This window comes from Brachyhypopomus gauderio, chromosome 19 (genome assembly GCF_052324685.1).
Source record: "Brachyhypopomus gauderio isolate BG-103 chromosome 19, BGAUD_0.2, whole genome shotgun sequence".
NCBI classification, from domain to species: Eukaryota; Metazoa; Chordata; class Actinopteri; order Gymnotiformes; family Hypopomidae; genus Brachyhypopomus; species Brachyhypopomus gauderio.
The window spans coordinates 13046030-13072635 of record NC_135229.1 but is presented as its reverse complement, the minus strand read 5'-3'; the positions used below and the strand labels follow the sequence as shown (position 1 = coordinate 13072635).

General features: G+C 47.1%; 2 protein-coding genes across 3 annotated transcripts in view; both read left to right on the top strand.

The window, feature by feature from the left end:
- Positions 1 to 2105, top strand: part of rnf31 (ring finger protein 31) — a 15134-nt gene extending 13029 nt beyond the window's left edge. For both annotated transcript variants that reach the window (XM_076981922.1, XM_076981923.1), the window contains exons 21-23: positions 510 to 606; positions 1087 to 1252; positions 1351 to 2105. In XM_076981922.1, the coding sequence (XP_076838037.1) occupies positions 510 to 606; positions 1087 to 1252; positions 1351 to 1401 (314 nt within the window). In that variant the 3' untranslated portion in view covers positions 1402 to 2105. The remainder of the gene's footprint in view (positions 1 to 509; positions 607 to 1086; positions 1253 to 1350) is intronic.
- Positions 2106 to 10965: 8860 nt separating this feature from the next.
- Positions 10966 to 26606, top strand: part of xkr4 (XK related 4) — a 40511-nt gene continuing 24870 nt past the window's right edge. Inside the window, 1 exon segment of the mRNA XM_076981924.1 lies at positions 10966 to 12318. Within this exon segment, the coding sequence (XP_076838039.1) occupies positions 11633 to 12318 (686 nt within the window). The 5' untranslated portion in view covers positions 10966 to 11632.

Genomic DNA, 26606 nt, shown 5'->3' with positions numbered 1-26606 from the left:
GTCTCATTCTATCTGCCTGTGTCTCATTCTATCTGCCTGTGTCTCATTCTATCTGCCTGTGTCTCATTCTATCTGTCTATCTGCCTGTGTCTCATTCTATCTGTCTATCTGCCTGTGTCTCACTCTCTGTGTATAATCCGAGGTTCATTACTGGTGTGGTCTCCTCTCTCTCGGCTCTAAGACAGTGCGGTTAAATTACTTAATCTGTGATGAAAGTTAAAAAATAAACGTGTAATGAAATACTTTTTCTCCATTTAGAAGTAATGTTCAATTATTTCCCCTCGGACTGCGAGTCTATATTAGTACAGGAAACGAACCTCCTCCAACAATCACAAACACCTTCAAATTTGCGAGTGCAATTTCACGTTATCCCACCACCCCCTCTTCCTTCTGATATCTCTCTCAAACATTCTGCTTCTTACTACACACATGCACACGCACATACAAATCCTCTCTTCCCACGTGTGTGTGTGTGTGTGTGTGTGTGTGTGTGTGTGTGTGTGTGTCAGGTGTGTGTGGTGTGATCGAGCAGAAGGACGAAGGGTCCCGTCAGACAGACAGCGCGTGCGGAGCTCATTCCCAGCCCGGACAAGCGGGCTTATGCGAGTGAGTCACGTCTTTACATTCTTTCAAATCCTTTGAATTTACGTTTTTAATTCAGACGTGTTTTTGATCGTCGGCCCCTCGATGACGTACCGTTTCATATGTTGTACCCCACAAGCTGTTATGCTGTCGCCGTACACGCGGTTTCCGACATTACAGGAACCGTCTCGTAGATCGCACACACTGATTGGTCGGGAGCAGAGGTTGTCAGTCCAGATCCCAAAGAACCTTCTGCCGGTCCAGAACTAAAGTCTGGACTGTCCAGAACCCTCCAAGAACAAGAGCAAGAACCTTCAAACTGCACCGAGACTTCGCTCATGAGTTAATGATCCACTGAAAGCAAAAGCTCACAAGATTGAAATTGAAAATTGATCAGATTTTTATAGGATGCTCTAGTCCTCTGCTGATGACCGAGGGGTGTGTTACAATTGCTGAGCTACTGGGCTTAACGTTTCTTTTGTTTGTTTGTTTGTTTACATAAAGGAAGCACTACCGTGAATACCTGGTTAGCCTCATCAATGGTCATTCTATTGACCCCGCTCCTCTTTTCAACGCCAATGAGCTGTTCCTGGCCAGCAGAAGATACCAAGTGGAACTGGCTAGAGGGGAGGGCGAAGATGACAGGATGTACAGCGCTCGACTACTGAAGGTGCTTGCAGTGCACTGCGTTTTGGGAGTTCCTCTAAATCTACACGTTTTTCCTGTATGAAATGTCTTGATTTTTGGATTCTATTTGTTTGTCGTCAGAAACTAATGGAAGAAGTTCCTCTGGGTGAAAAGGTGCCCCGGAAGAAGTGAGAAATGGTTTTATCCACTGGTTTTACCTTCCTCGCTCATTTTTGCCCCTGGACATTCGTGAGCGTCCTGCGTGAAGCCTCCTCAGAGAACACGGAGACTCCTGCCCCCTTCACAGCGACATCCGAGCGAGGGGCACAGCCGTGAATGTCTAAGCCAGCGGGCAGCGTTTTAAATGCGTTTTAAGTTTGTGTGTCGGCAAAGACACAGACGGACCTCCGCATGGTTTTACCCTTATTTACATTTATAGGTCTTAGACAATCTTTATGTGCACTTTTATTCCTTGCGTCTCTGAAGGCCACTGTAGGTACAATAATAATTGGTATTGAAGGCATTCTGTAATTTATTCGCACCACTTAATTAGATAAATGCGTTTCGTAGTGATTCTCGTGCTTAAAGGAGTGCAGCGAAAATAAAGTGAACGAATAACAGTAAATTAAAGCTAATGGGGCTGTTTGTGGTTTTGAGATGGTGAAGGTTCTACCAGCTGCTGTAGCTCTTCTGGTGGGGGAGATGATCCTGAGATTTTCCTAGACTTGTGTACACAAGCTGGATGTCAAGGTGGCGACGAGACGAGTTTGGACGTGTATTTTGGTTCCCTTTCTCCTGAAGCAGGATGGTGTGAACTAAAGAAACCCAGCTTTACGGCTCTGCAGAACGAACTCCCGTCAGTAATAAACTGCATTAAAGTCGTTTTGTAAACCACCTGTTCTTGTTTTACCTACGTTTTATATATCTGTGTCATTTCTGAGCGGCGAGTTCAAGCTCCTGCAGGTAGGTCCGAATGAAAAGGTGGAGGAGGTGTGGCGTGGCCAAGGAGGTGTGGTTAGACCACGAAGCCATTGGCCCTGTAGGGGAAGCATTACTTTGACCGCAGTTGCACATCCTGACAACTCGTCAATGTTTTCGAATTGCTTTTAATTTAAAGGCGACATTTAGGAATAACATGAAAGGCTCGACTCCATTCGATCCACCGTAAGTACTTTTTTTTGAAGTGCGGCATGTAGCCATGACTGATTTTAAAAGTCAGAAAAAAAGGCAGTAAAATTCTCAACAGTTTCTTCAAGTTGTTTTTGGGGAACAATTTGGGAGCTTTTTAAGCTTAGCGGTATCACATGAGGGCGTAACAAAAATAGATACTGGGTAATCCAGTTACTGGTTTTCTGTTGCCTAAATAAGGAATTCATATTTATTTGAATATCGTACTTGTGTGTGTGCTTTGAAAGGCCTTGGTACCGAATGCCCTATGGGTCTATTGTGTTCTGATGAGATGTGTATGTTTCATTTATGTTTACGGTGCCGGTCCTCACAGCGGGTGGTGCTGACGTAGGTCAGAATAGGTAGAAGTGAGAGGCAGTTAGCAAGACTATAAAGGAGGTTCTGCAGGTGGGAACCACAGACCTTTTCTCTGTTCTCATCTTTTTGGGCAGAATTTTTGGTCACTTTGGTATTTAGTCAGTTCTCTCCATAGAGGTAGCATGATGTGGTGTCTACAACCCACAGAAGTTGCTCAGGTAGTGCAGCTCATCCAGGATTTGCTGTGTCTGTCAGTGTCCAGAGCATGGAGCAGATACCAGGAGACATGGAGGGGGTCGTAGAAGGCCACCAACCCAGCAGCAGGGCCACTAACTCTTCTTTATGCAAGGAAATGCAGGAGGAGCTGTACCAGAGCCCTGCAAAATGACCTCCAGCAGGCCACTAATATCCATGTTTCTGCTCAACTGGTCAGAAACAGACTCCATGAGGGTGGTATGATGGCCTTGACGTTCACAAGTGGGGCTTGTGCCTTCAGCCCAACACCATGCAGGGCAATTGGCATTTGCCGGAGAACACCAAGATTGGCAGATTTGCCATTGGCGACCTGTGCTCTTCACGGATGAGAGCAGGTTCACACTGAGCACATGTGACAAACGTGACAGAGTCTGGAGACGCCGTGGAGAGCGATCTGCTGCCTGCAACATCCTCCAGCATGACCGGTCTGGCAGTGGGTCAGTAATGGTGTGGGGAGGCATTTCTTTGGAGGGCCGCACAGACCTCCATGTGCTAGCCAGAGGTACCGGGATGAGATCCTCTGACCCATTGTGAGACCATATGCTGGTGCACTGGGCCCTGGGTTCCTTCTGATGCATGACAATGCTAGGCCTCATGTAGCATGTGCGTGTCAGCACTTCCTGCATGATGAAAGCATTGATGCTGTGGACTGGCCTGCCCGTTCCCCAGACCTGAATCCTATTGAGCACATCTGGGACATCATGTCTCATTCCATCCACCAACGTCACGTTGCACCACAGACTGTCCAGGAGTTGACTGACGCTTTAATTCGGGTCTGGGAGGAGATTCCTCAGGAGACCATCCGCCACCTCATCAGGAGCATGCCCAGGCGTTGTAGGGAGGTCATACAGGCACGTGAAGGCCACACACAATACTGAGACTCATTTTAACTTGAGGAATTTCCGTTGACGCTGAATCAGTTATTTGATTTCCCACTTTGATTTTGAGTATGATTACAAATCCAGACCTCAATGGGATAATAATTTTGATTTACTTTGATCATTTTTGTTATTTTGTTCTCAACACATTCCACAATGAAATAAAGATTTCAAACTGGAATAATTTATTTTTTGATATCTAGGATGTGTTATTTTAGTGTTCCCTTTATTTATTTATTTATTTATTTTGAGCAGTGTACTTTAATGAATGCCACTATGCATTTGGTGTATATGCCTCTTAAAATGCCAGTAGCCTACTCTGTATTCTTTCATGCTACGTTTTCACTGTATTGTCCTTCAGTCAAACGTCACGGTGCCGCTGTCATTTAATACTGAATGACAACAGAGTTGGAAGCATATTAACTGTGTTAAATTCTCACCCTAAAATACCTTACATACCTTAAGTAAACTCCTAAGTGCTAGATTTTGGTGTTATTTTGAGAAATATCTATATTTCTCTGCAGAGCAATACCTGCCCTATGAAAATGGTACTGGAAGCGTGGTGAGGAATTGTAGGCTACATTAGTAACGACTGGTTAACTTCAAAGACTGAATGGTTGAGAAGTTTCAATTAGCCTAAATTCTTCTGAAAATAAATTCATCCCCGAGGACAGATTGTAGGCTAATACTCATTACTGTGTGATTAAGAGAGTAAAAAATGCCTGTGTAGTTAAACAGTACAGTCCCTGTCAGCACTCGTCGACACAAGTGAACTTGGTTGTGTGTTTTTGTATGACTAAAAAGGTTTAGGTTTGCATTTAGTGCGTTCTACTTCTCATTTTGTCTTTATACTTTCATATCTAGCAGTCTTGGCCCTGCGCGTTCACCACTGGGGTCTTGGGCACGCCGCTGTCAGGCCGTGGAGAGGTTTCTCGGAGCGCATTGCTCTATTGGACTCGGTGCCGAACGCGCAGCTGCGTTGACAGGTGAAACGCTCGAGCGCGATGATGCTGTCAGTAAAAAAGGTCCGCGAGGCTCGCGGAACAAAAGTGACATAAGCAATTGTATTCTGCGCAATAGTGACAGCGAGGACGCATCGTCGAGAGCGGGGCGCGCGGTGACAGGGGAGGGTCTCCGTGGACGTGACCTTGAAAGGACATCCTGTGATGTTTTATCGAATTGTATACGCAGGCCAAAATGCAGTTCGAAGCATTGTGTATGCCTAATTAATGAAAACAGAGGATAGCCTGTAAACACGAATAAGGCAAAACATGATGCTCTGGTGTAAATTATCAATAACCTCCACGTTCCTCTATAGCTGTAGCATGGACAATGATAATATTTTGCAGATTTTTCTTACTTATTGTCTGATTAGAATAAGCCGTTGAGGTAAGCCCGAACACGATGCCTAACGCGTTTTGACGCTTGGCTTTTCTGGTAGGCTACATGACTCCAGGGTCTTTGGGGTGTTGGAGAAGGGACCAGGCTCGGAGAAGATACAGGCACTGGGCAGGAATACAACGCTATCCATGACAACAGAGTCTGGTGCCCCGTAGGAGGGAGCTGGGCTTTAATGACACTATCTCTCTATCACGGTTCAAATCCATAATTCAATTGTTTTCGTTTATGCAAGGAAAACACCCCAAAGATCCATTTTCAGAGGAACCTCTATGGCATACTGTCTGTCTGGGCATAGCCTACAGTATGCTTATATGTCATGAATATTTAATGTTCTGATTGTCTATGCAGAATTCTGTGGTGCTCCAGGAAGATTAGAGAGACCAGAAGGACTGGTCTGAGATCAGCGGTTGAGGCTGATGTGAAATCGGTGCACTACGGTGTTGACATGCAGCCTGACCCCAGTATCCAGATGGTAACATTAGCCTCCGAAAATAGGTTACATATCACGGGGGTCACTCGTGTGTGCCTTCAGCTCCCAACTCGAAGAAGGACATTTAAGCACGGGAAATTACTCTCGAATTTTAAAATGTCACTGTAGTCTTACAAAAGTTACAAAACGTCTTTGCACGGTTTTCGTGAATAGGTGTTTCCTCTCAGTTAAGCCACACTATGTAAGTGCGGGTTTTTTGCGAGATGCCATGTGAGCACATATTCATTCCGGTGCCCGTCAGTACAGAGCACGTATTCTCAGCGGGACGGTACGAGTTGGGCCCTCTCCGGCTCCGAGACCGAGAGAAATAGTCGCTTCTTAAGATGCCGTTCGTGTCTCCTTTGACCTTCATTAGTTTGCGTAAGCAGCGCGAGGCAAACTTATCGGCTGAATGCTGATCAACCGACTGTATCAAAATAAATTGGCACCAGCGGACAAAAGCAGAGAGTTCATTGGCAAAAAAGAGTCAAGCCTGCTGCTTGACAGGTGCACAGTCCACATTCTAACGATGGGCAATTCTTACACAAAATCAATCTATCATTTCAATATTTACTTAGGCCTATATAAAACAACACAATCGGGCTACATAAATTAATTGTGCTGAAAGGCAGAAGGCCTTTTGTCTTTGTACAAAAATCGTTCTAAAAACACATCTTTATACTGAATAGATTATTGATTACCCACGGCTTCATGCTTGCCAATTTTTTGATTGACATTCTCTGCAGATGAAAAGGGCTGCCTTATAAAGAGGTTAGCACATTTAAATTTCTCTGCTGGAACTATTCTCAGTTGAGTCTGGCAGTGCTGTAAGTTGCTTATTTTCCAGACTGCAGTCAAACGCGGAGAACGCGGAGGCCGGCACAGGGAACTCGGAGACGTTACTATGAGCAACCGGAGCAAACGACAGCCGCTGGTAATCGTCCCAGACGCATGACGTAATTAGAGGCTTCGTTTTTTTCCCCCCCGGTGGCATAATTTCGGTGCGTGAAATCTTAATACTTTGGTATGTACCCTAGAGAGGATGAGCACAATTCCAGACTATCCAGCTTTAAAATAGGCTGTACAGATTCTAATGAAGTCTTACGGTGTGTAGGCTACAAGGTTTGTGTCAGGGTTCGAACGCAAGCTAATATGTGGAGCTCAAAACTGTCTGTCACCTTAAACGGTTTTTTTTATTAGTCTCTATTTGCATGTCATCAAATCCTGCAGCCATTGTCACTAACAGAAAGATAACACGCGTTCACAAGGGAACCGTGTGGGAGTAGAAAACACAAGGACGTCCGGAGACTCCGGGCCCGGGACGGCACAGCAGGACCGTCCGTGCTCCTCCTCCCTCCCAGAACTGAGCTCTTGCCCCTGGGGGGGGGTTCTGACCAGCCAGGTGTCACCCCCACCTTGGCTATTCTTCCTTCGGGCCTGGAGGGGCGCGGTGGCGGTGTGAAGGAGTCCAAAATCATCGTTCTTTCCGAAGCGTGTGCACTTAGAGGGGCTCTGAAAACCGCTTCTTGCCAATGTTGTCAGATGTGGTTGGGATCCACGCTGCGTTTTTTTGTCTTCCTGTTTTCTGTCTTCCCGTGTGTTATATTCATGGCGTTGTCTATACATGTACATTTCAGGCTGTAGCTATTCATGTGTTTAATAGCTGCTGCCTGAAATGTTGAGACACACCTCTTTTTCTCCCTGATAAATACAGATGTGATGTTATTATGTCTGTCTGCACAATGTCAATTTAATTTTCCACTAAATTAGGCCTCCGTGAATTACCAATCTCATTATGGTGTCTACTCTACTCACCCATAAGAAAGTCTAAATATAGTCAGTTAACCACCCAAAGCGTGGGATGTGTACGTAGACCATTAAGGCTTCTTCTATAGGGTTTTCTGGTACAAACTCTCTCTCTCTCTCTCTCTCTCTCTCTCTCTCTTCCTCCCCTGAAGAAGACTGAGTGTCATTTTGAAATGTCACGCTGCGGTCTCCTCTGTGTGGGGTACGGAGGCAGCAGGTGCTGCAGATATCTGCACCCAGAAGCATCCTGACGTCACGCCCGTCTCACTGACCATCAGCCGCAGTGGGGTTAGAGTTTCGGGATGACAGGGCGTCTTACACAGAGAGACATGCACATGCACGTGCATGCACACACACACACACGCGCGCACACACACGCACTCGTGCACTCACGCACGCACACACCAACCTAGACAGCTCCGATACTAGAGGGGGGTTTCCATGCCAACGGGTGTTAGATGAGCAGAACTGACTGACAGAGTGACAGAAATAGAAATCACAATAAAATAACAAATTCTTGGAATGCTCTTCAAATTGTAACATCTGAACATCGTTTGCTTGAAGGAGTCAAACTTTGTCACTCCGTAATGCACATTGTCCATCTTGTGGGCAGCTGACGCTGTGTTCTGTGCTTCTGTTACAGCTTGCTGGATCATTCATTTTTTATGTAGTTTCATCTTCACCCCTGAGAGAGCTGGAGGTTGTTTAACCCAGTTGGGATGTAAGTTTCTCACCAGGTTCCAGGCTGGATCTGGGCCGTCGGACAACGCTTCACACCGACCTCCAGCTGCTGGGTATTTTAACCGGGCCCCATGCCGCATGTGGGCGAGGCCAGTGTTCTTGTTTCTGCCCGGCCCACCTTTGCGAGAGAATCCGTTCTGGTATCCGTATTGACACACGGCCACCGTCCGTCGGAAAAAAAAAAAACAAAAAAAAAAAACCCACCCAGAGAAGTGCTGCCTTGTTGCTGGGCAACGGCAGCGTGCGGTATGAGCCGCTCCGTGGTCTCATGGCCCGGTTACATTTTACGCATGCACGCTGCCTTGCGAGATTTAGTGCACGTGCCAGAATAATTCATGCTTTTGGGGTCTTTTTTTTCGTGTTTGGTGCTGTTCTACTGTGCTCTGAATCCACCATTGCAGCGGAGGCACACGTGTGTGTTGTCTGCAGAAGTTCTGTTGAAAAAGACAATACCTGCATCGTAATAGCAGCTTTCCTCCAGCGTTCAAAGGACTGTCTGCTCCCCTGGACTGATGCTGAGGCTTTATTCCCGAGGTCTGTGTTATTCACGCTGCGTTAGGTGGTTTTTGTGAACTCTGGCAGAGGCCGGGACACACCAGACCATGCTAGTAATGATTTAACCATGTTATTAATGAGTTCATACAAATCGTGCTATTAATGATTTAGCCGTGCCATTAATGACTTCATATAACTAATTGCCTAACCTAGCTGTGATGTTAGTGACTTGATATGACCATGCTTTCAGTGACCGAACCATGACGTAAGCCATGACTCCACACATATTGCAGTGCTCCCTGAGCACAGCCCCTCGGCCGATGTCTCGAACAGATCTCTCGATTTAAGGAGGAACCGCTCATCAATAGCTGCCATCGACTGCATGACGCAGTGCTGGCACGGAGACCACCTTAACACAGTGCTGGGAGGACACTGGGTGGACAGTCTCTTCTGTGAGGACACTCCTTTCTTTTGATTTACTTTCACAGACTTTTTTTTTAATTAAAGACTCGTAGGGAGACTAAAGTTCTCACGTGCTTGTCCGTTGCCACAGTTGGAGAGAAAATTATATAAAAATTCAATGCAAAAGCATTATCTTCATCATTTTCGATGTTCTTCTATAGTCTCTAACTCATTTAAGACTATTTGCATTGTGGTGGAGAATTTGTACAAATTTGAAAGAAATATAAATTGTGAGGAGCATATGCTGGAAAGGGTTCATTATTCAGCTGAAATATTTTCGGTGAGCTCTGGAACCCGATCCATTACAAACACTCAGGAATAGGTGCTGTGATGGTGGTCGTAGCTTCTACGAGTGTTCACACATCTGTCCTGTAGCTTCTACGAGTGTTCACACACATGTCCTGTAGCTTCTATGAGTGTTCACACACCTGTCCCGTAGCTTCTACGAGTGTTCACACACCTGTCCTGTAACTTCTACGAGTGTTCACACACCTGTCCTGTAACTTCTACGAGTGTTCACACACTTGTCCTGTAGCTTCTACGAGTGTTCACACACCTGTCCTGTAACTTCTACGAGTTTTCACACACCTGTCCTGTAGCTTCTACGAGTGTTCACACACCTGTCCTGTAACTTCTACGAGTGTTCACACACCTGTCCTGTAGCTTCTACGAGTGTTCACACACCTGTCCTGTAGCTTCTACGAGTGTTCACACACCTGTCCTGTAGCTTCTACGAGTGTTCACACACCTGTCCTGTAGCTTCTACGAGTGTTCACACACCTGTCCTGTAGCGAGTGTTCACACACCTGTCCTGTAGCTTCTACGAGTGTTCACACACCTGTCCTGTAACTTCTACGAGTGTTCACACACCTGTTCTTTTGCTTTGTCTGTAGAACAGTCACACCAAGGTCACGGGATCAATCCTCAGGAAACAGATGTCCTGTCGTGTTGATAAATATGTAAATTGCTGTGGATGATGGTGTCTGGCAAATAATGTTAAAATAAATATATAAAGTGTGTGTGTGTGTGAGTGTGTGTGCGCCAGTGTGGCCTGAAATGGACATGCTAAAGCCAAGCCCAAAAGTCATGCCACGCTGCCAGAGGCCTGCACAGCTGATGATGACAGATGGTGTCATCTCCGATGCTTGACCAGGTGGCACACGAATGACAGTCTGAGTGACCAGCAGAGCACCGTGGTGAGTGTGTACGGGGTGCTGCTTTCTTTCTACATCTGTTTCTTCTTCTTAACACACGCTCCCGTTCACACACACACATGTACACTCTTTCTTGCGCGCCCCCTCACGCACAAGTGTGTGCACGTCATTAACTTCTCATTCCTTTGTTGTAGAATATTTAGAAGAAGAGTCTTTCATTCATAAAACTAATCGATTTGTAGCTCACTGTTCATACGAAATAACTCGCCAGCAGCGTCCGTCAGTTTAAAGAATGACACCACCGTTTTATACTGTCTTGGTATTACCGTTCCGAAATGTGTTAGCTAGTTCACAGTGGGCGGTATCTGACCCATGGACACAGTACTGTAAGGTTTGTTCTTAAAATCCCGTCTCGTCATCTGGTAGATGTAGCTGGTGCCAGCGCGCACCATCATCCACCGAGCGTCTCTGACACCGTTTCTGGTATCACGGGCTACGTGCACGCGTATTCGGCGAGAGGAGGGCGTGTCTTCGGCACCGCGTCGACGCGACTCAAGGGCGCCAATAAATGTAATAATGACGCAAGTCAGCCCAGCCGGCACAAAGGCAGTAACGCGTCCGGAGTGATGGAGCTTCTATCAACGTCTGTTGTGACTTGTTTACGGCGGTTCTCGGTGCTATTTCCAAAGCCCTATTTCAGGGATAACTCAAAGAAATCGCTTTATTGCTTTTTTTATCGACGATCAAGCTAATTTTCCACTTGTTCGGCATTTTTATGACAGCATATCATTCACCCTCCATGATCGACTCACCTTTCTGTGTGTTGATACAACCAAAGAGCCTGCGGTGCCAAATATCAGTTGGGTACCATCGATGAAAATAGCAGAAAAAAAAACGAATGCAAAAAAAAAACAGCAACAGACTTTAAATAAAGCGAATAAAGCGATAAAACAAAGGGGTTTTATTGTTTAAATTTGAATTAAGATGGGGAATCCGTGAAGTCTGGGGTTGCGCTGCGTGTGATGAACACCGTGATGATGAGGAAGAGTTGCAAAGCAATGATGTCATGGTTTGAAGTGAGCGCCACGAGAGAGCATATGGTTCAGAACCGCTACCAAAGGGAAGTGTTGCTTTGTGATGTGCAGGCGGCGCTGTAGCTGGCGGAAGAGGAGGTCGCCCAGCCCACTGTCTCTCCGCCTGGAAGACGCAAACCCAAGACAGGACGAGAACGGGAACGGGAGAGACGGCGCTGGCGACGGGAAGACGAAGCCGCTGCGATGGCCGCTAAATCAGACGGCGTGTTGAAAATGAAAAAGTGCGACGTGGCGTTTACGCCTTTGCAGAATTCGGATCACTCGGGATCCGTGCACGGGCTCGCTCCGGGATCGCAGCCGGACTCCGGAACCGGGGAGACGGACTTCGTCAACGGGGAGTCGCGCTGCTGCGGCGGCGGTTCCGATTCGACGTGTCTCCGGCTCGGCGGGGAGCAGCAGAAATACACGGTGTGGGACTGTCTGTGGATCCTCGCCGCGGTGGCGGTGTATTTCGCCGACGTGGGCACCGACGTGTGGCTGTCGGTCGACTACTGCCTCCGCGGCGAGTACTGGTGGTTCGGGCTGACCCTGTTCTTCGTGGCGCTCGGCTCGTTCTCCGTGCAGGTGTTCAGTTTCAGGTGGTTCGCGCACGATTTCAGCACCGCGGACAGCGACGCCGGCGACGCGCCGCGCGGCCCCAACGCGGACGCGAAGCTGCTCAGCCGCTCCGCGTCGCACGCGGACGTCGGCGCGCACCCGTCCGCGCCTCAGCGGCAGGCGTCCACGGCCAGCAAGAGCAACGCCACGTCCAACAGCAGCGGCAGCAGCACCGCAGCCCGGACTAACGACACGCGCTCGGCCTCGTGCGCCTTCTGCGTATGGCTGCTGCAATCCGTCATTCACATCCTGCAGCTCGGACAGATCTGGAGGTGAGCGCGTTTTTTAACGCAACGTGCCGCACGTGCGACGCGCGTCGGTGCGCTCTCGCGTCGGTCCTGAGCTAATCTGCGTGACGATGATTGTGTAGCGCGCGCGCGGTCGTTCACCCTGCGTGTCATGATTTTTTGTATGGAGTGGTGTTTGTTTTGAGCCACAAACGCTGGCCTACGTAAATATTGTGGCGTGAACCGTTATACATTTAAACCTGCTGTGATCATGTGAGTTTTTAAAAGATCAGAGTGGCTGACGTTCACACTGACTACATCTGAACATGTATACTGTCTAGAGTTTACTCTTACTCTTACTCTTACTCTTACTCTTGCGAATAATATCATACAAACTGTAAAAACACCTCCAAAGAAACAACCCCAAACAGTAAAGACCATGATATGCTGTAGGTGCTCATTACGTTGATCTTTCTGACTGGGTCATCTTATAAGTAGCTCGCAAGCTGAAAACTGTGGGCACCCCTGCTGTAGACCCAATTCAGGGTGATTCTTTGTAAAGTATTTCATATATTCATATTCAGATGCACTGATAATGAGCCTCATTTATTCAGTGGCAAACGCCGTTTGTGTAAGATGTGAGGGTCTTTTATTGGGGCGGATGGACCAGGCTTGCAGGACTTTCCCAGGTGATGGCCTCATGGTGCACGAGGTCACCGTCCCGCCCCGTGGGCATGTTCCTCGGAGCTGGCGAGGCGGTCCAGTCATGCGCTAGAAGCTGCGGTCAGCACTTGGTTCTGGAGGAGGGGCCGCGCTTAGACAGGATGCCTCGGAGTCACGCCGACACCCAGCCGGGCCTGGGCGGGAACCCGCGCGAGTCGGCACGTTCGGCAACGGCTACGCTCCATTTCCTGCTCGAGCTTGACCCCGTGAACTCTGCCTGGACGTTGTCCAAAATGTAAACGATATCCAACTGCTAAGTTGGAGGTGGTTGACGGTAGACAGGAAGCTAGCGCTTTGCTAGGGTTTTACTATGCGGATGAGGTAGAGATCAGCTTCATGGGTTTGGCAACGCTGGCATAGTTACGAACCACACATGGGCTGAGCACATACGCTCCCTTCCGAAGTGTCCACGGTGAACGTGGCAGCAGAGCTTGCTGCTGGGATTTGCTGATGAGAGTTCGTCCTGTGTTTGAGGTGAACGGGATTAACAGGGCTCTCGAAGCGTCTCCATCCAGGCAGCAGGCAGCAGGCACTGGGGACGCTGGCTTCTCAAGCACACGTCCAGCCTTGGATTAAGTTCCACGTTCAGCCATGATTCCACACTCCGCATGAGGCCGGAATGAGGCTGACAGAGTTGTGTGTTCTGGTTGGAGTGTGGAGGACTGTAGAAATACACGCTGGATCTCGGGGCTCTGTGCTCAGAGCGGGGGGCCCGATCTGGGGGCCCAGTCTGGAGTAAACACACTGGCTTTCTGGAGTCACACTGGAGCATTGGTTTTCAGAGTCTTGGGCTTTGCAGTCCAGCCTATCACGCCTGCCTTCTTCTCAGCAGGCGGGGCAGTACGGGACAGATGATTACCATATCAGAACATAAAAATAAACACAACAACAGCGCGTAGTAACAACACGTTTCTCTCAACTCATCAGTCTGAAGACTTTTGGTATGCCTAAGACTATTGGAAGAGTAGATGTGCCTTAGACCTCCAACAGTAGCCGTGGAGAAGTGAAGCCCATCCATGTAATCGGTAGATGTTTAGAGAACAAGGATGTGAGGTCCAGTGTACCAGTGGTTTACCGTCACATGCCTGATTCTTAGTGTGGCACCTCTGTGTTATGAGTGGGATTGTGAAAGCTGTGTCATGTCTGAAGTCATGAGTTATTGCACATAGTATGAATGATAAAGGCTTATTAATAAATGCATACGAATCCATTCTAATGCACATGAAAACATTCATTATGCAAATATATATAGAAGTTGTTTACAGCCTCGCTTTTGTGTTAAGTGTATGAATATTATTTTGTGAGATCTTTCTGGGAGATAAATTTGCTGTGAATTATCACGATTATGTATGCTTAATGTTTCTTTGGAGAGGAGGGGGTGGGTTAGAAATATTATTTTTTCTGATTTGGAATGATATTTTTCACTTTACCATCTTCCCTTTATCACATATATTCTTTGACCTTCACCTTCATGGTCTTTATAGAGCAGAGCACTTCATAACCACCTTTCCTCTGTGCAGCAGCAGGACAAAGATATTCACCATCCCCACGTGACGGGTTGACATATGAACGCATGACACCAGGGAGTGACATCTGACAACTGAACGTGACGTTTTTACTGTCTTGTGATTTTAGCGCTGCTTAAAGCCCGGCCGTTTTTTGAACTTCGTCTTTTTGATCACGCTACCTATTATATCAGACTTTTTTTTTTAATAGCCAGAGATTTTATTTCACTTTCCATTCCGCAGGCTTGATGGTGGGGTGGCGTGAGAGCTCCTCTCTGTGGGGTCTTGGCTGATCGGTTCTGGTAATGAGCTGGACCTACATGATTGCACTGCAAATGAGTGTGCGCCGAGCCCCTGGGTGCGTAGCACCGCAATGGCGACCAGGTGCTGCTCGTGGGTCTAAATGAAGTGGACGGTATTTACGGCTGCTGGCGAGGGCCAGAGCGGCAGAGGGCGACCCGATCTGTGGGTTTCAGGGGCCTCGTCCCGGCCTGGGAGAGACGCTGCATGCTCGTTGAGCTTTGCAGCAATTATGCCGCACGTCATGGACGGTACTGGATATGTGTTGGACGGCACAGGCATGTTGGAATATATTGTCATTTAATCGACGGCGATCCAGCCTCAGTGGAAGCTTTAAGCTACTGGGGGAACAGATAATAGCGGCTGGTATTATTCTGCAGTCAGACTGCTGCGTGTTCGTATCTTGAATCAGAAAGCAATAAGCCCTTTGCGATCCAGCAAGCTCCGCCTCAATTACCATATTAAGTTACATATGCTGATGTATGCTAATGTTAGTGGTTTTATGCGGTGTAATGTAAATATGACTGTAAGGGAGGACCGGGCTGTGGATGTTCACGTCACCGGGGTCGCCACTTCCGTTCTCTATCGCGCTTGACCGCGAGTGGCTTTCACCCCACATCGTTAGTCACACAGGCCACGGCTCTTCACAGAGTGTGCTGGGACAGAAACGGGTCGGGTGTTCATACCTGGGGGTCGTATCAGTGAGAACCGGTGGGGAGTGTGTAGGCTATGTGGAATTCAGCTGGTGTTCCCCAACAACTCAGTACTTCTCTCTAACGGTGAACTAGGGCCTTGTTTTTTGCCTATTAAAATGTCTTTGCGTGTTCACTAAGGGGTTCGACCAAACTGAGACTCTGCTCTCTCTCTCTCTCTCTCTCTCTCTCTCTCTCTCTCCGTCTCTCTGACTTTATGGTGAAGATACAAATCGACTTGTATTGGCAAAATCTTCCCTTGTCTCTAGTGGCCATTGTGAAGAACCCTTTGTCTTGTAACACTGTGGATGCTCCAGTGCAGCCGAATGCCTGATTAAAGTTCTTGCGCTCTTTTGTAGGACAAGATAGAAACAAACGATACTGCCCTTGTTGCTTTTAACAACCCCAGGAATGATGACTGTGTTAGCTCAGACTGGAGCTACGGACACACATGCTAACAGATCAAAGGAGCTTTTACCCAGGGTTCTAATAAATAAAATAATCACAGTTTCCCTTAGTGCAGAGTATGTTTGTCACACATTTTACAAAAATGTACTTTGAATTGCAACTGGTTTATATTTGTATTCTGGTCGGTATGTTGCAATCAGCAAATACGTGAATTCGGTATTTGGCATTTGAGAAGGCGGTGAAAACCCAGAGCCCCGGGCAGGTGCCATTCACGCACCAATGCCAACGAGCACTTTCCAGGCGCTCGCTCCTGCCGCTGGGGGGCACGTTTCAGCTCAGACGTCGGGGTCCCACTTATTGGCGCTGGCCGACAATTGGCACCACCAAACTTCACGCAGATGGGCACGAACCCCTGGGCACAGAGCGGCCACACCAAGCAGTGTTTGCACCTCGCAGAACTCCAGCTCCAACAACAGCTGTCACCCAGTAAACTCGGCGTGGCCAGGCTTCGTTTGCGGAGTGCTTATTTCCGACAGGCGCCATCACAGGACGGCTCTGGAGTGCAGGAATTGCGGGACAGTGAAAAGGTCGCGGCAGTCGTAGCTACTGACTCTGTGCGATCAGGAGCTCCTGTAGCTGATGGGTAATTCAAAATGTGGTGTTTGCTTAGATGGAAGCATCTGCACTTAGGTACCACATACTGCTGTAGTTTATTAAGAGTACTTACTTTTATTGACTTTGGGGTCTTATGATGTAGTTTGATCCATTTTTGAAACGTCTTGTTTGGGGTTTTTTTCTAGGTTGTAACGATTAGCTTTAGTGCAGCGTTTGGCCTCCAGATACATGTCTGGCTGCTGTATCTGTAGTCCAGCCTGTAGTCCTGCCTGTAGTCTAGCCTGTAGTCCTGCCTGTAGTCCTGCCTGTAGTCCAGCCTGTAGTCCTGCCTGTAGTCCAGCCTGAGCCTGTAGTCCTGCCTGTAGTCCTGCCTGTAGTCCCGCCTGTAGTCCTGCCTGTAGTCCTGCCTGTAGTCCTGCCTGTAGTTCAGCCTGTAGTTCAGCCTGTAGTCTAGCCTGTAGACCAGCCTGTAGTCCTGCCTGTAGTCCCGCCTGTAGTCCCGCCTGTAGTCCAGCCTGTAGTCCAGCCTGTAGTCCAGCTGTCAGTTTATTCAGGACTTGATGGCACTGTTTTGGTAATATGCTTGGAGACATGCTTGCATGGCACATCTACACAGATTGACATTCATACTGACATGTATATACACTCTCTCTCTCACATACATGTACACACACATACATACATACATGTACACGCACACACACACACAAACACATTCATGTATACACACACACACACACACACACACACACACACACACACACACAAACACAAACACATTCATGTATACACACACACACACACACACACACACACACAAACACATTCATGTATACACACACACACACACACACACACACACCTTTCAATGGCTCTTGCACCATTTATTATGCCTGTCTTTTAAATAATGTCAGAAAACATGTCAGAAAACAATTTTCGTGATGGTGAGCGTGCCTGTGATGGTGAGCGTGCCCTTGATTGTGAGCGTGCCCGTGACTGTGAGCGTGCCCGTGATTGTGAGCGTGCCCGTGATTGTGAGCGTGCCCGTGACTGTGAGCGTGCCCGTGATGGTGAGCGTGCCCGTGATTGTGAGCAGCGCTGGGAAAAGCCACGTTTAAAATGCTAATGTCATCTCCGAATGAAGACAAAGTGGGTCTGGATTGCAGTCCATGTTGTGTTGGGTTGGTTTGGATCCCAGCCGTGCTGTCCACCCTCTGCTTCTTGCCTTCATCCTGAAGCTCTTTTCTGGCACTTTGACGCTCGTTGGCTTGTTGCAGAGTGGCACCATAAACCCAGTTCCTGTTCTCCTTCTCACAGTGTGTCCTACACAGTCTTTCTCATAGGCTGCATCTCAGCATCAGTGCTAACCTGAAGGGGTCGTTTCTCCTCTAACAACCGTCGCTGTTTCCTACGTGGTGTCCTTGTACGCGCTTATCTTCTGTCGTCAGGTGGAAATCGTGCGTCTGTAACCTTTAACCCACTTACCCCACCGATGTGTGACGAGATGTCCAGATTACAGTTAACTGAAGTGTATGAGCAGCAGCTGTTTGGGATTTGAAGTGAACCGTGTGATTTGGTCACTCTTTACCCGGTGACCTCCGACCCATCGAGAAAGGAGTCAGGAAGGGAGACGGGAAATCCCCCATCGAGTTTTTATATTGATCTCCATTTCACTCCTGCGTCTGAGGGAGTCACTCCCCACGTGCTCTTTAAGATCTTACACTAGGCCATTATGCTTTAATAGTTATTGGCAGATGCATAACATTTAATATCATTTACTGCTTTCCCACTCATGATAATGTATGACATGGAGTATAACGCTACTCTTCAGCTGATTGAGACTTCAGAACAAATCATTAGCCACAAATTGTTGTCACGTGCTGTTTAAAACTATGGCAGGATACTTATCCAAATATACATTGTATCCCAAACTAAAATGCCGTGTAATTCCCCACTGGAAATCTTATTGTATGACTGATTTAACCACCCAAGAGGCCCGTAGTGTGCGTTTGATCTGTAGTGCACGTTTGGTGCAATGAATGCCATGCGAATGCACATCAGTGTTTTTTCTCCCAGAGAAATTGAACTTGACCTCTTGAAGGAGACGCCCTACGTGGGAACGGGGAACTCCGAGAGGCGGCGGCTGGCTTCCGCCGACTCTAATGAGTGAAAAAGCAAAAAGACCCAGCTGGGGTCCTCCCCCTGGGACGCTAACAGCTTCTAAAGCTCCATGATGGAAGATGAATTGGAGAGGAAGAGTGCCCTGCCCCCTGTGGCCGCAGCTGTTGAAGGACCCGCCTGGCGTGCTCCTGGACCGGACCCCTCCCGAAAATCTCTCCCCCTGGCCCGCTCCGAGAGACCGTACAAGGCCTGTAGCCTGGAGTGGGTGGAGTATCTGTGATAGGGAGCTAAGCATGGTGTGTGACATCCGTAGTGCTCCATCATCGTGGTGCCACCTCAACCCACTTCTGAATCAGGCAGCACCTGGAAACACCCGTGAACAGCCGGGCTCCATCTTAGATGTTTGACCCTGTGACACCCCTGGGCGGAATTACAAATACGCAGAATAACAATGAAATAAATGCTGGCTTTTTTTTGACCTTCCGAAGTAAGAATGAATGTTTACATTTACAGCATTTATCAGACTCTCTTGTCCAAAGCGAATTACAATAGTGCTTTGTTGTCTCTGTGGAAGATATCCTTACCCAAGCACATTAGACCAGAGTTTAAGTCTACCATTAAACTACAACTCTGTCAGAGAGAATTTAAATTTTACTTGAACAGAAATGAAATACAAATAAAAAGAGATAGAGCTACAGAATAATGCAGTATAGTACAGGGAAAATAACATGCCTATTAAACCCTATATGAGGGAGCATGAAATTAACGTTAGACTGGAGTCGACCAGATCTGTTAGCATTTCAATTCTAATGGTTTGGTCAATGTAGAGGAACTCTCCCCACTAGGAAATATTGCACAAGCAGTTACTCTTTTTTAAACTACATCTTCCCGAGAACATCCCTATAAACAGGTGGCAATGTTTATTACACACACCATTTACGAACATTTGTCACACAATTTGGCACTCGACTTGCACAATATAAACAACTACTACAAAGAGGGACATCCATAACTGTCATCGTTACCCACGGCGTTTATGCAAGCGTTCACCGCAGGCTGCTTTGAAATTATATTAACATCAGAATCCAGTAAATTTTCAGTAACTTGGTGGATTGCTGTCGTCTCCGTCTGAGAGGAGGCAAAGTGTGTCACGGCTGTGGGGATCAGAAGCTGCGGCCTCTCCTGCGTGGATGAAAGAGAGGCTGGGGGTGGAGCCTTGCTGCTTGGAGTGGGTGGGGTTTCCATTTGCCCCAAACACCCACCCCTCCCACATTCTGGAGCATTTGATTTACATTTACATTTATGACATTTGGCAGACACCCTTATCCAGAGCGACTTACATTTTTATCTCATTTTTATACAAGTGAGCAATTGAGGGTTAAGGGCCTTGCTCAGGGGCACCTCAGTCATGGCCTCAGGTCTGGGGATCAAACCCACGACCCTCCGGTCACAAGACCAGTTCCCTAACCACAAGGCCATGACTGCCCTAATATAATATTTAATATTAAGCAGTATTGTCTGCTTAATATTAAGCAGACAATACAAAGAATCTAACTCTGAAAAACCATTTTCAGCATCAAGAAAGAAAGAAAGAAAGAAAGAAAGAAAGAAAGAAAGGGAACTGTTGTAAGGAAAGAAGGGAACAATGAGAGAAAGCGAGTGTGGTGTGAGGGTCTATAGTTTGGGCCTCCAAACCCCTGAGGTTTCTCAGCAGTACATCCCTGGAATGGCCTCCTTGGGGGGAGGTGGTAGCTCTGTTTCAGAGACCAGGAGAACCCAAGAGAACACACCCCTCCCTGTTCTCCTGTCCAGAAAGGCTGTTTTACCCCTCGAGCACTGGGGTTCCTGCTCTGCTCCACATTTAGCCCACGTTCTCTAAACAAATCGATTTCTTCTTGAGTTTGGTTCGCCCCAGAGGGTTTCGTATGTGGTGAACTTATGGAACTCCAGGAACCCCTCGTGCTTTACGATGAGCTAACTGGAAACGAAACGGGCAGATCCTGTTACTAATAGCATCAGAGCATCTTCTGTCACTAATGGTGATGGTCTACTTCCTTCTTGAACTAGATTCATTACAAAGCGATGTTCCCCAGAAACACTACTGTTACCCAAGTTCATCTAGTGTACGGGTAACTGTATTTGGTTGGTGCCACAATGCAAAATCCCATAACCAAAGGACCTCGAAGCTCTTCGATGCTAAACATCGCTTTTGTGAACATTTTCCACTTGGGTGGATTTAACACAACGTGTCAGTTTCCATAGCAATAGGTACTGACGTTGGTGACAAACGCATTCAATGTTGTTTCTGCTAATATTCTTTGGGGGGAAATAATCATGTCTGACAAGTCCTATAAATATATTGGCAAGAGCTCTCGAGCAATCCGCGAAATCTATTTTTTAACAGGAATCTGTTAGCGCGTGCCAACAGTAAAGACACGAGCAAGAATGCTCTCAGCTGTTAGAGACTTTACTCGCTGTTTCACTGTGACCAAGCTAAATATATAATTCTGCTGACGCTGTGGTATCTGTGTTGGGTTAGGATGCGTTCGCGGGGTCTAACCGCTAATGTGCTTCATTCTGTAGATGTACCTGCTGGATTACATGTTTGAAGTGCGTGTGCCGGTCCGGGTTGGTGGGGACATTGTCTCAGTGAGAAACCAGAGGGAGACAGCTGTGGCGTCACGTCCTTCCCGGAGAAATACCAGCTCACTTTCAACCTGTCGTTACTAGAGCAAAAAAGAGAGAAACAAATGACTTCAAATTACAGACCACCTGAGCTGCACCCATTCTCCCGAAATGCCCGTTCTCGTCTGAAAACTAAAACTCAAAAGCTCAAAATGTGTTTCACATGCACATGCGGGCGTAGCCTCTGGAGGCAGGGTGGGACCGCTGACCGGCTGGACCTCGGTGAATCGCAGATGGGAGTGCGGGCCTGCTGTGCCTGTGGGATCAGTTAAGCAAACGCTGTTGTGCGTGTTGCTGGTTCTGAATGAGCTCCGTTGTGTCGGATCACTCTAATGAGTTCATGCCGGCATCCTCCGCACTGTTCTCGGTTCATTCGGGGTTCGTTCCCACGCGTTCGCGTTTGTGTTCGTTCGCATAAACGGAGGAAGCGCTCCTTGTTCCCAGTGCGGACGAGGGGAGAGACGTCTAGTGTATTTGTGTACGTTAGTGGAAACGGTTTTTGTGAACGCTGTTTGTTCTAGAAGTTTAATCTCCACCTTCTTCATGTCACCCTGCAGATCACGACTGTTTCCCTGCGCTCAGCTTACAAGGGTCGTCTGCTTTGCAGCTTTGCGAGAAGGTGGAATGATAAATCCTTATTTTCGCTTTGTATCATGGTGGTAACCAGTTAGCTAGTTAGCCAAAGTAGTATGGAGGCATTTTGAGCGAAGCGACCTCTATTGCCAGCCTGAGTGACACTGACATTATTTATTCAGGCCATATATATATGTATGTGTGCGTGTGTGTGTGTGTGTGTGTGTATTCACTTCTGAGGCATTGGCTGGGTTTTTGATCCACTATTGATATGTGTCAGCTACAGCGGTTGTTTTTGCTGTTATCCTAGTCGAAGTGTGTGAGCGTGCACGTGTGAGCTACCACATGTGTGCGTGCACGTGTGTCTCAGCAGACCTGCCTTGAAGGAGCCTGTGTGTGAGCGTGCACGTGTGCGCGTGCACGTGTGTCTCAGCAGACCTGCCTTGAAGGCGCCTGTGTGTGAGCGGGTACGGATTTCACAGATTTCAAATCCATATCTGGCAAGAGAAGGCAAAGTTTGACTCAAGTCGGTCTCAAAGACATGTTGGCCTGCATCTGTGGACCAGAGAGAGAGCAGGTTGGGTAGACGCAAAGAAGCGGAGAGAAAGAAAGAGAGAAGAGAGGGAGGGGAATCAAACAAGAGGCCTGTTCTTCATTCTAATACAAAACCAAGACAATAGGAGGCCATTGCGGAGGCCATTGTTGAACTCTGCTCTCCCTTCCACAGCCATCAGTATAGTCTAACACAGGCGCTAGGGGGCGCTGTTTTATCTGTGGGCCACTTCCGTGTCAACGTTTCCTTGGTGCTGGAATGGGCAGCGTGTGTGGGGTGAAATGCTCTCAGAAGCCTGGCGGGTGTGACAGCCCCGCCCCACGCGTTACCTCCGCCGTCTTTACGCATGCGGCTGCCTGCCTGCAGAACCGACCGGGACGGTCCGAAAGCTCGGCCCCGCGGGCCTGCGCCGGAGCGTGGCGGACGCGCTCGTTCACAGCCGCGATCTCCAAACACTCCGTTGACAACGGAACTTAATTTCACGCTCCATTATGCACCCGTGCGCCGAACATGGAAGGGGGGGGGGGGGGCGTTGATGATGGCGGCGCCCTGCGAAACCGGGTCTCAGCACCAGACACACCCCAGCAGCAGGCAACCAATGACCAGCGAGAGAGAGGCAAGCTCCGCCCCATTCCTCCAGGCCAGTGTACACACAACTCTGTTTCACCTCCCTTGATATTTCACGGGACGTCAGACTTCACACTGTCACCCTTGAGTCAGTAACTGTGATATGTGAAATTATAAAAGGACCTTCTTGGAGGGGTTTTTTAATTATTTTGGCAGCGCGGTTGTCCAGTGTGCAGTTTCCCACGCAATTCAGTATGGCATTTATTCTGTATGTCTATTTACAATTTTTTTGCTAGTGCCAACCTAACGGCATGAATGAAATTATGACCTAATGTATCCCATTGAAGAGTCTGTTCAAATATTACCACGAATATCACGTGCTGTTCTGAAAAGATTGAGTTCACTTCAGCTAGCAGGAATTAAAATTCTAGTGTTGCGCTGTAGCCGGTCCTTCTTCTCACACACCTGACTCCATTTTTAGCCGAAAAAGCCACTAATCAAATATTTATTTCTTTGTGGCTTATCATGGAGGACACCAGGCAGCTGTTGCTAGACGTTACATCATCATCATTATCATCATCATCACCATCCATACCTTGATCAATACACGGAGACAGCTGGTACTGTTCCACCCCCTGGACTGCACTAGACAGACTCTCAGACGGTCCAGGCTGGGGTTGGTGTTAGTCTCACGGAGAGGTGGGACGTTCCTGCAACAGTGATTCTAGGAAGGATGGTGTTAGCTGGCGGACATTTGGAAAGGAATCCAGCCTTTGAATTGTAGTTGGAATTTAAAAGCTGAAATGAAAGTAGTAGGTGTTTATTTGATGGAACGGGGGGGGGGGGGAAACGGGGCAAAGCTGATGTTTGTGAGGGTCTGTGAGGGTCACTGTAACCTCTCGAGGCAGCACTGGGGTGTCCAGACTCACCTGCACAACCTTTCATGGCATTAACCTTTGAAACCCAATTGGACCTTTGAAACATGCAGCAATCCCAAGGTCGTCTGAGGCGAGGATATTGTTTGTGTAATAACCGGCAATTACAGAATTATTCCATTTCATCAGTAAATTTCTTTTCTTTCGGGAGCCGCAAACACAAAACGAAGGAGACCGGGTTCTGCCCCAGAAGCGCTGGGGGGTTCCCGAAAGCATCGTGAACCAAAGATCATTTCTAAATGGTAGAGTTTGAATCGCACCGAAGACATTCTCATTTAAGACAAAGGGGAGGCAGTGATTCAGTGGGTGGTGTTCTGGTCAGTGGGTGGTGTTCTGGTCAGTGGGTGGTGTTCTGGTCAGTGGGTGGTGTTCTGGTCAGTGGGTGGTGTTCTGGTCAGGTGTTCTGGTCAGTGGGTGGTGTTCTGGTCAGTGGGTGGTGTTCTGGTCAGTGGGTGGTGTTCTGGTCAGGCAGATCACGTTTGAAAGCTGTTAAACTCTAGTACACACTGGACGTCTAACACATCCAAGAGTGGCACAGTGTAATCTTGAGAGCTTTGTTCATCTTCTTCATGGGCTCATCAATTGGTGGAAGAATCAGGATATTCAGACAATAGGAATCCATCTTGAAACAGACAAAGTTTACACCTGTAAGTCTTCAGTGTCTTCAGCGTGACCTGGTGTGTCCAAACACTTTCAGTAATTATGTGAAAACATTTGAATTTTGTATTTACTGAACCCCCACCCACCTGTTTGCTGTGTATTTCCTGCTCCACCCAAAGACACATGGAGGTGAGCACATGGCAGGGTGTAGCTGCAGGTGGGGGTCTTTTTACCCTGACGGCAGACACACCCGTGCAGGACCAGGACCAAGACTGGAGTGGTGCTGTAATCAGGCCACTTTTGAGAAGATTGCCTTACAAACCCAAAAGCAGGGCTCCACCTAAATTGGGCCTCGGTGCCAAAACAAAATAAAGTGGCCTGTAAAACGGACTTCTAGCAATCCCAGTGTTTTACAGATCCAGCCGTGTGGTTAGCAGAGAGCAGGAGAAAAATGAGACCTCCTCTTGCAGTATTATTGCCCTGCACTGTTTTACCATGCGGGTAGAAAAATCAAACTGATCTTAAATAGGACAACAGAGTTCTGATCTTAAACAGGATCACAGAGTATTATGGTGGGATGCATCTGTGTGACCAGATGATGTGTGGGGGGATGTGGTATTTGAGAATACTGAAGTCTCACTGAGAGCAGTGTAACAAAGGCCAGAGTTGACCACTCTCATCTACACAGGAGGAGTTTTAAGAGGCTTTGTTAGTTAAACTGGTAATACTAGAGACAATACAGTAAGTTGGGATAATTCTTTCAAAGTAACTGAACGTGGCATTTTATCATTGCTGTGTGCTATGGTGGGTTAAGAATGTCAAACTTGGTCAATAGATGACATTTCGCTATATGACAAAAGTTCAAATTCCTGAAAAAATGTGATGTGTGGATAAAAGAGGTGAATAGCAGACGGATTTAGAAGGAAGAACTAAGTAAGTCTCGGTCAGAACCATTGAGCCCGTTAGTATCATATAAAGAAAATTCCTGCCAGTATGTGAGGGTTTGTTTGTTTTATTTTTATCTTTTTCGTCAGCGCTTGTGGTGTTTTGTGTGGTGAGATCAAGGAAAAATGTTTAGAAAGTTTCACCAGAACAACAAACCAGCAGATTAGCCGAACGGTAGCAGCTTGACTTCATTTTAGGGGAATTAAGTTCCTTTTGAACAGGAAATGACAGCAAAGGACAACAAAGACCCACATATTATATTTAAACCTTTTAAAAAGTGCTTTTGTGATGTCGCAGTCTGAAAATATTACTATAATCTGGAAAATATTGTCATTATGAAATACAAATTCTTTTGACAGTTCACCCTTTTAAGAGCTTGTCTTTCAACATGACTGTATTTAAAGTTCTGCTCTTCTAACTTTTCAAGGCAGTGGACACTTCAACACGGCAAAATGTTAATTGTGCATATGACAGTGGTTCGATATACAATTGATCTCAAGAACGTGAGAAAAAAGTAGCATAGATCTTTGTTCTTAGTGATACTGATAATAGGGTAAAAGTATTCATAATTTGAGGCTTTAATAACCTAAAGATCTATCTGAGAGAGTAATGAGAATCTGCTCACTACGCACCATCAAATCATTGCAGGGCCATTTTATTCAACCAAGGTTAAATCTGTTTTTTGGCTAGAAATCAATGTGAATCAAATGTGTGCATGAAGCAAAATCTTCTAGGAATTCGTCATTATTTCAATGGAAATTGCTTTAAAAAAAAAATGCACCTAATGGAACCTATGATGTCACCCATGATGTCACCTCATTTCACAGAACCTCACCTCAGTTGACTGACCCGTTGTAACACGCAGCCCAAGATGACCTCATATCTAGCAATTTTCTAAAAAGTTTATTTATTTACTGCTGCTGTGTGGAGGGCTCCAAAAAGCTATCAGCATTCAGAATTCACAGAAAAGAGCAGAGGAAAGATAGCAGTGATAGCTGTGAAGAGATATGATGAATGAATTGGGCTATTGCAATATTATGGGGGTTTTTTGCCTTTGTCTTCAGTTTGTGTTATCTTTAAATCAATATGAATACAAATGTTGGGGTTATGT